Raw genomic sequence first — 14,886 nt, 5'->3', positions numbered from 1 at the left:
GTGAAATGCAGAACTGTACGGTGGCTTAGTCACACAATTCATTAGCTTTACTAAAATGATGCTATAAATGTATGCGTTTGTGTACTTTGTATCGTGTCTGTAACCACATATTCAGTATACTTTATTTTCTAAAGGGGTTGTTACGAGATCATCTAAAAGCAGCACTTCTCATCGATCAACAGACATGTAAAGTTGGTTATTAGCATAGGTTAATTTGGACGGCAGAGTCGGAGGGAAGAAAATATGCACATGGTCAAATTTAGACAGCTCTGAAGACCTCTCGCACCTTCACACATGAATGCAAATGGGATTTTTTTTGAATCTCTGTGAGGAAGTTGAAATAATGAGATATAAACACTGCAGAGGTGCATCGCTTACAAGCCAAATGGATGTGGCTGCTTCAGCATGTCATCCTTTTCTCCTTGAAGTGGAAGTCTAATTAGCATTTCTACAAAATGTGCTATGACGTCCACGTAGCAAAAAGCATTATTATGGACTATGGAGCTTTTGACCTGAGGTTGCATTCATCAAGCTAAAAAGAAATAAAAGTCTTGTTTGTGCGTGTTTTGTTTTTGTGTGTGCAGGACGGTAGGAAGACTCTGGAGAACCAAGTGAAGCGGCTGGAGATCGTCGAGCGTCGGGAGACTAAACTGAAGGATGAGATCCAGAGCAAGTCCCAGCAGATTCAGCAGATGGCGGATAAGATTATGGTAACCCACCTTTCACTACTTGTGTGGAGCTAAAATAATCAGAGGAGGTGTGAGGTAAACATAGCTCATTGTCATCACTGCAGAGGAAGTGCTATTTTACATAATATTCCTGAAAAACCTTGTGTTGTTTATTTATGATCTTTTCTAGATGATCTGGATGTAAATTGCTGGTTCTTACATACACGGGGTGCAACGTTACCCATACAATAATGGGTTTTTACATAATATAGTGTCATTTGAAAGTCCCTATATAGTCATACTACACCCACACTTGTGCTTTCCATTGTTGTTATTGAATTTCCTGATTAGTGTGGGCATGTACGGACTGTCTATGAGTGATGTCTCTCTCTCACTTAACTGTTTTTGTCGCATCTCTTATGGTCGGACTAATTATATGATCAACTATATATAATGACAGAAATTATGACCCATACTAGTTCACAGAGTTCGCTCGCTTAATCTCCTGCATACTTATGCCCAGCTCTAACCTGATCTGAGGTCTGTTTAACCAGACTAAGTGAAACCCAGTGTGTGGGTGCACAGGAGAAGAAGGTAATAATGAGTTGCTGCGTTTCATTTAAGGTGTGTCAGCTCCAGAGCATTGTGCATTTGTTCCACCTGTGTTTTTCTTGCAGTGACAAGAGAAAAAGGTCAATAAGGACTGAAGGGGTCAGGCTGATCTCATTAATATGGATGAGATCGTCCTTCACGCGTACTTACACCCACTTACTTCATCCATAGTGACGAAGACAAGGGGCTGGTTAAAGGCTGTGTTCAGATTTCAGCTCAAATCTCTTTTGTGGCATAAACAGATTGTATCCAGATTGTTTTTAAGGAAGTCTGGACGGCAAAAAAACCCACATATGTAGGTGGTTTAAAATGCGATTACACTCGGATTTCAGATGCGCGTCAGTCCAGACGCTCTGGCCACTAATGTGAGATTTCAAAGCGTCTTGTTTCACACGCAACGACAACGACAACGACGACGGACGTTCATCACAGCGGCTGAGCAGAATCCATGCTGCTTCAAGTGGAGCGGTTATGGACGACAACATGGAGAACAACAGTCTGCTGAGTCACGCTGGAATAAATTTGTCTGCTCCGCAACTTTGACAGGGCGATTGTTTTGGAGAGCGAGATGATTGATCATGCATCCAATGTTGGAAAGCCGCGTCACCAGCATATGGAGCTACTGACTCCTACGTTGTTACCACAGCAACTCATGCAGATAATGATGGTGATGTCAGGACACATAAATCCGATCTGATCACAGTAGTATAGTGCGGACACTTTCTGATTCAGCTTTTCCTGCAGTCTGAACATCTGAATGCCTTCAGGTACTTCACCAGCAGGCACCATCTCCAACCACCTCGATGTTGACTTGCATAATGTGTATTTTTATGTAGGGGCTGGAGGAGAGTCTGCGAGAGACCCAAGCTACAGCCCAGCGGCTGGAGACTCATCTGAAGCAGAAGGAGAAGCTCTATGAGGACAAGATAAAGGTTGAACTTCACATCATATAAACACTCACACATATGCAGACAGCAGGCAGGTATATCTTAATGTACTGTGCTCACAGGAAGTGCTCTGTGACATGTGTGGTCATAGTTTAGCTGTTTTGAGTTGTGGGTGTGCTTGGGAGATCTACAGTATGTCATCCTCACATTCTCTGTCCTGTTAGTTAAGTGATATCCTGGTTATGGTTCTGTGGGCTGCCTGGCATTGAGCAGGTGTTGGAGGCCCAGATGAAGGCGGACATGGCTGATAAGGAGATGCTGGAGTCCAGTCAGAGCAAATATGAGGAGGAGGTGCGGGAGAAGTGCAGCGTCATCAGTGAACAGAAGGCGGTAAGAAGTGACCAGCTCGGCAGTGACGCTATTTCAGGCATATCTTAACATTTTATCACACTGACATAGATTTCTTTGTTTGGACTAATCTTGGGTTTTGTTACTGTGGAGCACAAAATAATGAACTTTAACGTGATCCCCAGTTAAAGCCAGTCATGTGAGGATCTAACTGAATGTTGAACAGTTATTCAGTCCATAATTTCTCTTCAGACCATAAATGCTATGGACTCTAAGATGAACAGCCTGGAGCAGAGAATTGCTGAGCTGTCTGAGGCCAACAAACTGGCAGCCAACAGCAGCATCTACACCCAGAAAAACATGTAAGTGCAGAAACAGAAAATGTTAGAAAAACTTCCTCCATCCATGAAATACACTGAGGTGAATTCAACTGAAAATAGTACCTTGAAGCTAGTCTGTCTTGCCTTGGGACTGTATGTGCACATAATGACATCATACCAGCTTGCATTATCCCCTATTAAACGTTATGCATGTGCATGTTCTCGGCAGGAAAGCGCAGGAGGAGATGATCTCAGAGCTTCGCCAGCAGAAGTTCTACTTGGAGTCTCAGGCTGGGAAGTTGGAGGCCCAGAACGCCAAACTGGAGGAGCACCTGGAGAAAATGAGCCAGCAGGAGCAAAGCAATAAGAGCCGCGTGATGGAGCTGGAGACCAGGCTCCGAGAGGTGAGGGGACGCGATGGAGAAGAAGAAGAAGCAGAAGGCCTCACAGATTGTTGGATAACGACTCTTCTTATCCGACTCTAATTCTGTTTCTGAGTAGTTTTCATTGACGCCGTGTGGAGTATTTACACAAAGGATCTGTTTATGTCTGAGCAGAAGAGCTTTTCAATATTCAATAGATGAAGTTGAGCACTAAACCCTTTTCATTTATACTCATCTGGCTCTAAATAGCGGAAACACACCTGTGTATAATTGCTTTTGCTAAATTGCCGGTCGAGGACATAATTATTTTGCATCATGACCCCGAAAGGAGGCAGGTGCAGCATGTAAAACAGTCATTGAATGATTATAAAGAGTCTAATGATGATGACTTGAAACTTCCAACTGCAAAAAACGGCAAAAGTGAACAAAGAACTTGGCTGACAGTAAGAAAACGATGTCTCTTTGGCAAGTGTGCAGCCTCCTTGCATATATAAACTAAACAGAGGGGGAAAAAATGATTTTACGGCATATTCCCTTCACTCGCCTGATACAAATACTGTTGTCTACAAACACATCCTATCGCCTCCCTAGGGTGCCGCCATTGTTGTGTGAAGTCAGACAACTGCTCCCTTATCAAGTCCCTCAGATGGACGTGCCCCAAGTTTACATGACATGCACACACAGTGCCCAACCCTCAACAGTTTACAAGACACCAAAAATACAGTTTCAGTGGTCAAACATTTCAGTACCCGAGCGTGACAAAGAAAATCTGCAACAATAAAGGTTTTCTTAATCATCCAAACTAAACACATATGCATAAATGGAGGACTTTTTAGTAAAAGGTACGTCCCTCACATCGTCATCGACGGGCAAAAAACAAGAAATGAACCTCATTCTCAGTTTCACCTTTAGCTCACACAACAAACAAACTCTGTCCTCTGGAGTGGCACTAAACCTGCCTGTCACCAAGGCTGATGATGATGATCCTGAGCGTAACACAGGGACCTTTAAATTATACTTCACATAAGGTTCGACAGTTTAACTGTCCTTTATGAGACAGTAGGTCTCACAATTCCTCCTTTGAGCGGCGTTTCCTTGTACTTTTCCGAGTTGTAGGTCAGAAATCTTTGAATTCAGGTTGTCTAGAAAGCAACATACTGTAACTGCTAGGCTGATAAAAGGTAAAGAATATTTGATGTACAATACATGAAGTGATGCACGATCTGGTCTTGTGAGTCTTGTGAGCAGTGCAGTGATCTTGTAGAGGACTTTTGTTTTGAAAGTTTCTAAATTACTTCAGAAACTGAGTCTAATAAGTTTGAAATTATGGCCTTAAAATAATATTCTGATATTTGGAGGCTATTTTGCGAAACACTATATATATATTTGATATTTTGAAATCTTCTCAAAAGCAAAATCAGTGATGTGGATATGATGACTAAGTGGGCAAAGGCAAACATTAGAGCAGTCTTGCAAGTCCAGAAAATTACCAGAACCCTTATGGTAATACTGGGCAGAATAAAACCTGTTTTAATCCAGATGTAACAGAAAAGACCAGGCCAACAAATCGAGGTGGAGTCACACAATTTGAAGTGTCAGTGTGTCTGCTCCTCGAGGTGAATCACTTCCTCACCCTGGATGCCCCCACTTTTCTGTCTCCCTTTGTAGATCGGGCTGGAGCACGAGGAGCAAAAGCTGGAGATTAAGCGTCAGGTGACAGATCTGACGCTGTCGCTGCAGGAGCGTGAATCGCAGATCAGCAACCTGCAGGCGGCTCGCCACGCTGTGGAGGGCCAACTGCAGCAGGCCAAGAGCGAGCTGGAGGATACCACCGCAGAGGCCGAGGAGGAGATCACTGTGCTCAGAGTGAGGGGCAAAATCAGTAGAGGACAGCTGACGGTGGTGTCTCCTTGGATTGTTGTATCATTCAGGCAGTAAAATGTCTCCCTCTGTCTTTCTTGTCGTACCTGCTAGGCACACAGAGATGAGATACAACGAAAGTTTGATGCCCTGAGAGACAGCTGTGCGGTGAGCTGTTCACTCCTTCTTTTTTTTTTTTTTTTTTCGCTCTTTCACTCTTTCCAGGAATAGACAGCTCTTCTCACACTGAACACCAGCTGACTCATCACATATCATCACACATATCCATATGTTGCTGTCATTCTCGGGTAAACTGGACTCAAACACTCTCTCCAGTTTATTAGACTCATCTTTATTGTTGAAAACTTCAAAAGTTTGGGATCACCTGCCACAAAAGCTTGATTCAGTCAGATGGTTGAGAAGACTACTCTCTTTTTTTGTCCTTATCCTGTTTTCATCAGAATCCGAAACGTTTTTAGTTCCTGGTAAGTTTTCACATACCAGGAATTTGCTGTGTTATGTAGATGCAACACAACAAACAATACTAAAAATAATCGTAAGACATAATACAAATATAAACATGGAAAAAACAGTAGATTGTTTGTTATCCTCATGTCGAGAGTACACACACTAGTTGAATTACCCAGAGGAGTTTATGTCATTGTTTGATATTTTGTCCAGAGGTATTCATTTCCTCTCTATCACGTCATCACCAGATCTTCTGATGATGAGGCACCGTGTGTTGCCAACCTGCTGATGATGATGCTTCAAGATATCTCAAAATAGCCACCTTCATATATAGCAAGACACATCTTTTATTTACCAGTTGAACGTGCAAATTTTCTTAGATTAGAGTAGATTTAGCTATCCAACAGCCATCTACAGACGATGAGGGCTATGTGTCATAGTCCCAAAGGTTTAACAAGCTGTCACTTGTTTCGTTATTAATGTGGAGCTCTGGTGTCCCACTAACCTTAAAGAGAACGATGCAGGCATGATTGAGGGATTTGAGTGCCTTCATCTTCATATACCTTATATAAACACCGAGACCATCATCGTATTCCTTCATTTCATTTCATTGCCTTACTTCTGAGATCCTCCCACTCACAAACTGTTCAGATAGCACAGTCCATAGATTCAGCTGGCCAGTGTTCAGGCACAAAACACAGCCAAATCCTGCGACAAGCAGAGCTTGAAATGCCACCGTATTTTCTGCCCTGCCAAGACTTGTGCTGTTGGTTTATCTGTGAGTCTGTCTGTTGGACACTCTGGACCGGAGCAACATGTCTTGGGGAGCTACGAGCCAAATTGTCATTAAATTTAGAAAAGGTCCCCAGTGGGAGATTCTTAATCCATTGACTTTTCATCCAGGATCATTTTTAGTGCTCCATCTAACCCAGCACTTACAGCCGGCCATTATTTTCATTTGTACAGACGCATATATCACAACCTAAAGTGCCAACTGTCTTCAAATACACTGAGCACTTTCATGCCCCTCAAAGAATGAACTCTTGCCACTTTAGCACTTTCCTCTAGTGCTGACTTTGAGCCAAAAGGTCAACTGTGCACACAATCAAGAGACTGCAATAAAACATGACTGACTGTAGTTTTTATTTTATTTTAGCCACACTGCTGTCAAAGGTGCAATATGTAAGAATGAGCCACCTGTCGAGCTCATACCCAAAACAGATAGAAGGCAGCATATCACCAGAGTAACGCTAACTGCTGCCAACTGTGACTACTGTTAGCTTGTTAGCACAGTTAGCCGTGAAGCTCGTGGTCTGGACTGGGAGCCTGGAGCACCGGGGAAGTGTAGTACAGAAGTCAGGGTTAGCTGTTTAACATGCTAAATTCAGTAGATATCTCTGCAACACAACGTGGAGATGTCATAATGTCAAACGTTCTTCATATTCTGTCGACGACTGTCGTTCATTTCCACAAAAATCTTACATATTGCACCTCTAAGACTGTAGAGTCGTAGTCATCAGTGGTGCCGTACTCTATTCAAATGTGGAGACAAAGAACTGGATCAAAGCTTATTTTGACAGTGTTATAATAGTGATATTTGAGAGTTGTTTTATAAGAGCACATTCTAACTACCAGGATCCAAACTTCACAAAGCTAACATGAGCAATACGAGGAGGTTTATTGTGGGACTACAGACATTTTTCAGCCATAAGATATTTTTGTATTTTGCTGTTTCTACTGAGGCAGCTGTGCTTTTAATATCTTTGGCTGCACATGACTGTTATGAGCAACGAGGATTAGCTCAGCTGAGGTACCAGCAAACTTACTGTGTCTATACACCGATCAGCCTCTGACAGGTGAAGTGAATAACATTGATCATCTTGTTAAAAGGCAAATGTCCTGCTGGGAAACCTTGGGCCCTGGCATTCATGTGGATGCTACTTAACATGCACCACCCACCCAAACACTACTGCAGGCTAAGTGCAGCCGTCATAGCAATGGTACAGCCCGATGGCAGTGGTCCTCCAAGCAGGACAATGTGTGCTGACTCACCACAAAAACTGCTCAGGAACGGCACATGGAACGAGATAAAGAGCTGAAGGCGTCAACGTGGCCCCCAAATTCCCCCAAATGCCAATTTAATCAATCATCCGTGGGACATGCCCGGTGAAGTCTGATCCATGATGGCCCCACAGTTGATTGGATTGGGCTCTGACCCATTGAGGGATGGACACAGGACCTCTCGAGGTGTCCTATGATGTCTAGCACCAGGGCATTCCTGAGCAGCATGGTAACGAGATGGCCAATGTCATTCGCTTCACTTGTCAATGTCGTGGCTGATCAGTGTATATATTGCAGTTTTATCCACGTTAGTCATCCATATCTAGGTAGCAGAGATGTCACAAAAAAAGTGGCAACACTGAAAATCTTTAATTAACTCAACTTCCACAGCTCATATCAGCCGTTCCGTCTGTTGCATAGAAAGCGCAGATGTTCCTCTATGTTTTGTACAGTCAGCGTAATCTAAATGTTACGCTAATTTTATTCAAAGAAATTGTGTGGCAGACTTAATGCCTCTTTAACTGTGCTCTTTATCTGCTCTGTACCCACGGCCTTCGCAAATAGCGTTGAGCACGTATTCAGCAGTGTTGAGGATACCAAAGCTCCGGATGTGATTTACTTTAGGTCTGCGAGTCGGTCTATAGATTGGGATGACAGACAAGTAGAGTAAATAGAGAGGCTTGCCAGATCACCACTGTATCCATTGCAGCGTTGACTTCCTCGGCCCGCCTTAAGTATTTAGTTGCTTGCTGTCAGTTCTCTGCCTCGGGGGAGCAGAAGCACTGAGTCAGTGCAGAAAACAGACAGCTAATTTATGTACTTAAAAGCTTTGCCTCTTTCCCCCCCTGCCACCTGGAAGTTCTGCGTGGTACACATGTTCCCATGAGAACTGAGAATAAGGGGCTCTTAACAGGCCGCCTCAGCAGCCTCTAGCCCTCATTTCCCCACAGTAGTCACGGCTGATTAAGGGAACAGACTGATGCTGATGAAATGATTAGCGTGCTCCTTGCTCTGAGTGCTGCCTGGGTTCAAGAAGTAGCCTCAGTATCATGATTACTGCTTATATCACTAACCTAGATATCTGCATCATGTAATAATGCAGCAGCAGAGTTTAGACTGTGTGGGGTGTTGGGTCGAGTTTTTTGCGTGGTTGAGCGGTAATATGCACAATGCTGTATATGCACGATGAGGGGAGAGTCTTGGGTGATATATTTTGGGTTCAGCTCGGGTGGTCTGCGTACTTTTCCTCTCTTTGAACTCGTTTGTCTGACTGTCCTGTTGACTCCCCCTGCAGGTGATCACAGATCTGGAGGAGCAGCTGACCCAGCTGACGCAGGAGAACGCCGAGCTGAACCGCCAGAACTTCTACCTGTCCAAGCAGCTGGATGAGGCCTCCGACGAGAGGGAAGACCGCCTGCAGCTCAGCCAGGACGTGGACAGGCTGCGGCGGGAGGTGGCCGACCGTGAGATGCACCTTAACAACCAGAAACAGGTTTGTGGCTGCCAGTGGTGTGTGAAGAAACTCTTGACCCTATACAAACTCATTCTCTCTGGGCCCCTCCACACATCCACCGCTATTCATTCAAGGATCTCTGCAGGCCATGTTCTCACATTAGGATCATTGTGTCCTCAGTCCTCATTTTCCCACCAGTCCCACGCCCCTGCGAGCACACGGGTGATGTGATACACGTTCCTGCCAGTTGATTCCACACCGTTCCACTGATCTACAGGTGGTGGTAACACACCGAGTTGCGCCAACAGAGACAGTGAGGAGGAAGAGTGAGAGCTGGTTAACATGGATGTAAACAGTACAGGTTAGACACTGATCAAAAGTCAGAGGAGGGTGGATTGATGGAGGGTTAGCTGAGGTTGTAGGCCTTGTTGAACAGGTTTTTGAAACTCCGCAGGCCACTTTAAAAAGATTGTAATGGAACATTTTGATCTGAGTCCACACTCATCGTTTCTCTTAGTGCTCTTGTGTTTAATTGGATTATTATCCAGTGGATTTATTTATTTTTCTGAGCTGTTTCGGAGGAGACTGAACTCTGACATGATTGAAATTAAACAGGAAAACACTGCAGTCTTTCATCCTTTCCTTCTTCTTTAATTGGTCGCCAGACTATCACCAAGTAAACACACACAAACAGCTGACTTTTGAGTCCGGTCACAGTGCGTACTATTTAGCCGACATATCGCCACTGTACTCTAGTAGTTTTCAGATTTCTGCACAAAATGTCAGCTGTCATTAGTTGAAAACTTTGAAAAAAACCAACAACCGATTTCAGCTTCCTGAGACAGTTGTACTCCCTCCTCTAGTTCAGGCTCCTTCCCCCTGCCCACTTCCCACTCACCGCCTGTCAGACACCAGGTTTTCACTTACTCACATTATGTGATATCTCCACAGTACCTTTGACAGGTGACCTAGACATCTCCCCCCGCTCTGACACTGTTAAGCGTAAATCAGGCGAGAGAAACCCTGGGAATATTTCAGTATTGCTATGTGCTGTATTCTGCTGCAGCAAGAGAGAGATGCGAGCGAGGAGGCTGTGTGATGTGTGCGCGGCCCCTGTGGGAGGATATGTGTGTGGGTGTCCAGCAGCGCTCTCGGCCCTGCTGGTTGTGTAACCAGCGATGGAAGTCATAGACGAGGGATGGGGTGGTGTGTGGGAGGGATGTGTCATCCCCATCACTCCCAGGTCGTGTCAGCTGTGGAAGCGTTGGACTTCTGAGGGCCGTGGTGTTGCTGCAGCACCAGCACAGGCTATATTTGTCTCGTAATGCTTTGTCTAAAGACATGAAAACACAGCGCTTTGTGTAGGCCCTGTGAACAACATAGAAACACGTTCTGTGTCCAAACATGGCATGTAAATGACTCCACAGGGGTGCTGGTGCTGCTTTTGTGATTCATCAAAGAGTCATCAAACTCCAGGTATGTTGTTAAAGCTCCTCTGTACTTAATTTTGAGCATCACTTCTGTTTTATAATCATTCAATTAACCAAACGTTAAAAACCCCTGCTAGCCCCAAATCGTCTTTGCTTTGCTACAGCAGCTGGAAATTCCTGAGAGAAGACGACACACCAACTACTCCTGATAATCTTTTTTGTATTATTTTGGGAGCTGTAAAAACAGGATGACAGTGTCAGGAGCGTGGCCTTCACATGCGCCAACCTGCCTCACCAGTGAGACAGCACAGTGACATCAGATAAAAAAAGACAGGTTTTAGAATAATAATAACAAGAAGTAGAAAAAGAAGAAGAACTGACTGACCTAAGTACATTTACCCAAGAACTGTTCTGGATTATATTTTGAAGGTACTTCCTACTTGTTTAATGTACTTGGATGTGCACACTTTATAAACTTTGTGCACTCTCTGTGGATGTTTTTTTTGGTGCGCTATAAGCCAGTCGTTAGTTTATGTCAGTGGACTCCATTGATAAACTAACGTCAAGTCACATGATTTGGACTGTCGCTGAAAATTCGACCCGAGTCCTTCATGAAGAAATCCACAGTCCAGCAGCATTAAACAACTAAATCGTCCACAGGCTTGTAAAGGCGACCGGGAGAGACGGGGAATCTGCTCACGTATGGCTGGTAAATAAATTAAAGGTGCACAGTGTAGTTTTCCGGAAGAAAACATAAATCAGAAGAGAAAGATCTTCATCAAGTGTTTTTTTGTCAGTGGGCTGTAGGACCCAAGACTTCCCTCCCTAAAGTAAGAAAAGACTACATAAACTAAACTGACAAAACAAAGCCAGGAAAAAAGGACGACCAGACCTCCATCCTCAAAAGAAAACAAATGTTCAAACGGGTCGGGACTGCTTGGTCCGTGGAAGAAGAGAGTTCCTTCTCTTCTCATTTGAAGCTGTTGAACTACAACCGTCTTTTGTGAAATTGTCTTTTAACTGAGAACTTCTGACAACCTGAGATGTTGAGATGTGTCCTCGGCAGAGTCGTCATCTCTCATTCAATAATCCTCTTCTGTACCAGAACCTTGAGACGCTCAAGACGACATGCACCATGCTGGAGGAGCAGGTCCTGGAGCTGGAGACCATGAATGACGAGCTGCTGGAGAAGGAGAGACAGTGGGACGCCTGGAGGGCGACGCTGGAGGACGAGAAGAACCAGGCTGAGAGACGGACCAGGGAGGTCCAGAGGATGCTGGACACGGAGAAACAGAACAGGTTATAACGACGCCCACATGCACACTGCATCACTTTTAATTGTGTGGGCATTTATTGACTGAAGTTTCCCTTAAATTTGTATAAAGTTTTCACAGTGTCAGAAAATATTGAGATATTTTTGTTGTGCAGTTGAAATTAATAAACTCATCTGAGTTTCTCCACCCAGAGTGGCCTCAGTGCTCCGTGATATAATTAAACCACAAGACATTTTCAGAAAAGGGTTATAAGTTTTTTTTTCCTCAGCGCTGGAAATAACTCTGTTTTGTGTTGCTGTTGCTATCAGCGTTGGATCTGGCTCCTTCCCGCCTACACACACTGAATGCAACAAGTTTAGGCATATTCTCTTGGGTTTGTCCAAAGGTATTCTGGGAAATATATGAAATTATTTTCTGAGTTGGTGTAGGCAGGGGCAGGTGATGAAAACTGGGCACACAGAAAGCATATTAAAACACAGATAAGTCTCCGCCCTAAACTAACCCTTTAAAAGAAGAATACATACACGAGAACACGAAGTGGATTTATTTTATTTGAATCTGATAACCACCATACATCAGTACAGCACATCAAAACAGCCAGTGAAATTATTAAGCTGACTTAATAGACTTGCAGACTCCAGATAACTAGTGTAAACACCCATTTTTTTCTGCTCCAGGCTTCGTGCAGAGCAGCGCAGCTCTGAGTCGCGTCAGGCCGTGGAGCAGGCAGTTAAGGAGCACAAAGCTGAGATCCTGGCCCTGCAGCAGGCCCTCAAAGACCAGAAACTCAAAGCCGAGAGCCTGGCAGACACCGTAAGCATTTCCACACCGTTGAATAAGTGTTTTTTGCTTTGTGCGGTTAGCAGATGTCACAGCAAACTCTGTTCTCAGTTGAATGATCTGGAGAAGAAGCATGCCATGCTGGAGATGAACGCCCGCAGTTTGCAGCAAAAGCTTGAGAGCGAGAGGGATCTGAAGCAGAGGCTGCTGGAGGAGGTACGTTGTGTATTTTCACACACGTACCTCACTGATCTCTGTTGTTTGCTTTGGTGCATAGTGTCCAAATCTGAGATGTTTTTAAATGTTTTCTTTGTGTGTTTTCCTGTTACATTTATACCTCTGCTGCAAATCAAATGTGAGAAAGGAAAGTGTTTTCTTTTCTGCTTGTAAAGTCACATTGTGCCGAAAGGTTGAGCCGCTGTTATCGTTCGAAGAAATCTATTGTAAGAATTGGCAAAGCTGCAAGGTCACAGCGTCCAGATGATGATGATGTAACAGCTGTTATCACCTCCACAGCAAGAGAAGCTGCAGCAGCAGATGGATGCCCAGAAGACCCACATCTTCCGTCTCACCCAGGGGCTGCAGGACGCTCTGGACCAGACCGACCTGCTCAAGACTGAGAGGACTGACCTGGAGTACCAGCTGGAGAACATCCAGGTGCTGCTACGCACACATACACATAATCCTGCTAAAACACACACACGCTCAGAGGTTATGAGTTCACGGTCACAGTCGGACTGGGAGCAAATCTTTCTGTCATTTTTCAGCCTTGTTTCTCCTCCACTGTTCTGTCCCTTTTGTTTTAGTGGTGAAAGACATAAACACCCCCTCAACACTTTGTTTTTACCCCCACAGCCCTTTTTTTTTTTTACTCCACCACCCTCCCTTCTCTGTCCCTCTGTCACCCTCTCTGTGTGAAGTGAAGTACTTGAGGAGAAATTCATGGCAGTAGTGATGTTCACTTAGCTCCACCTGCAGGCCGTGTACTCCCATGAGAAGGTGAAAATGGAGGGGACCATCACCCAGCAGACCAAGCTCATAGACTTCCTCCAGTCCCAGGCCCACGGGGGCTCCAAGAAGAAAAAGGTCAGATGAGATTTTTAGTCTTCGTTGGACTGATTACAGTAAACGGGTCGGATTTATTTTTTTGAATGTATGTAGTAAAGTCTTTAAATACAGTTAAGTATTTCAAGTATAATTGAAATTGGAAATATTATTATTATATGCCTAGTTCTGATTTGAAAATATATGCAGGTACATTATTGCGAAAGCCTTGAAGGAAGTAATAAACTTTATTTATATAGCAGCTTTTAAAAACAGAGTTCACAAAGTGCTTTGACAAACAGGAAGCTCAGACGACAATATTACAGAATAAACGCTCAACACTCAAGACAAACACGAGGAAGCCGAGTCTGAAGTGAGTTAAAACAAGAAGGCAGAAAATATAAAAACACAAGAAGTCGGTGTGAGTTATTACAAGTAAAAGGAATAAAAGCCATAAACAGGCAAAATAAAGGGATGAATAAAAGAATAAGATCAATAAAGGACGATAAGAAGACGACATCACGTCAGAGGAATTAAGAAAAGATAAAAAGATTAAAGCAGTAAAAGAATAAAAAGATAGAAAGATGAAAAATCAGTTTATAAAGAGTTACTTCATATAAAAGCAGTTTGGTAAAAATGGGTTTTCAGAAGTGATTTAAAAGAAGTCATTGATGCTGCGAGCCTCGTCTCCTCAGGTCGACCGATTTCCTGTTTGAATTTCTGAGGAGGCGAAGGCACAAAGTGAAAATCGTTTTTTTAAGAATGAGTAAAAGAAGTGTTTGTTCAAAAAAGGCATCTGAATTAAAATGACAAGTTTGATAATTACCTGACTATTAAGGTTAAACTCGGGGCGTCCACTGATGAGTCACTTTATGCACAACCTGTCATTAAATCTTCAACAAGAGCTGCAAATTATCACCACAGAGAAACTGAATGAGAAAGGAGAAAATTAGTATCCTAGTTGTGGTTTAAGTGATCAAACTGTCGGCTCGTGTCTCAGGGTCTGTTCGGGCGTCGTCGAGAGGACCTGTTGGCTGCCATGGCTGCTCAGGCCCAGGCTCAGGGTCAGAGTCAAGGCCAGGTTTCCCCCGTGCCCCCCATCCAGCCGGTGCCCCTGCAGTACAGCGACATGAAGTCAGCTCTGGACAAAGAGCGCTCTCGCTGCTCCGAGCTGGAAGAGGCTCTGCAGAAGATGAGAGCGGAGCTGCGATCCCTGAGAGAGGAAGGTGAGACGGCTCCTATGCAGCAGCTTGTACTCTCTGATCTGGACGCCGTTGCATGATGAAACAATGTAAGTT

General features: G+C 44.1%; 1 protein-coding gene across 1 annotated transcript in view; it reads left to right on the top strand.

The window, feature by feature from the left end:
* citb (citron rho-interacting serine/threonine kinase b) overlaps positions 1-14,886 on the top strand; it is a 56,635-nt gene that overhangs the window by 16,173 nt on the left and 25,576 nt on the right. The window contains exons 9-22 of the mRNA XM_073465791.1: positions 585-710; positions 2,117-2,212; positions 2,441-2,557; positions 2,768-2,877; positions 3,065-3,239; positions 4,887-5,084; positions 5,193-5,246; positions 8,902-9,099; positions 11,596-11,789; positions 12,442-12,577; positions 12,656-12,760; positions 13,061-13,201; positions 13,523-13,630; positions 14,589-14,814. Of these exons, the coding sequence (XP_073321892.1) occupies positions 585-710; positions 2,117-2,212; positions 2,441-2,557; positions 2,768-2,877; positions 3,065-3,239; positions 4,887-5,084; positions 5,193-5,246; positions 8,902-9,099; positions 11,596-11,789; positions 12,442-12,577; positions 12,656-12,760; positions 13,061-13,201; positions 13,523-13,630; positions 14,589-14,814 (1,984 nt within the window). The remainder of the gene's footprint in view (positions 1-584; positions 711-2,116; positions 2,213-2,440; positions 2,558-2,767; positions 2,878-3,064; positions 3,240-4,886; positions 5,085-5,192; positions 5,247-8,901; positions 9,100-11,595; positions 11,790-12,441; positions 12,578-12,655; positions 12,761-13,060; positions 13,202-13,522; positions 13,631-14,588; positions 14,815-14,886) is intronic.

This window comes from Pagrus major, chromosome 5, assembly GCF_040436345.1.
Source record: "Pagrus major chromosome 5, Pma_NU_1.0".
Classification (NCBI taxonomy): Eukaryota; Metazoa; Chordata; class Actinopteri; order Spariformes; family Sparidae; genus Pagrus; species Pagrus major.
The sequence above is the reverse complement of the archived record's forward strand: the minus strand, read 5'-3'. Positions and strand labels throughout refer to the sequence as shown.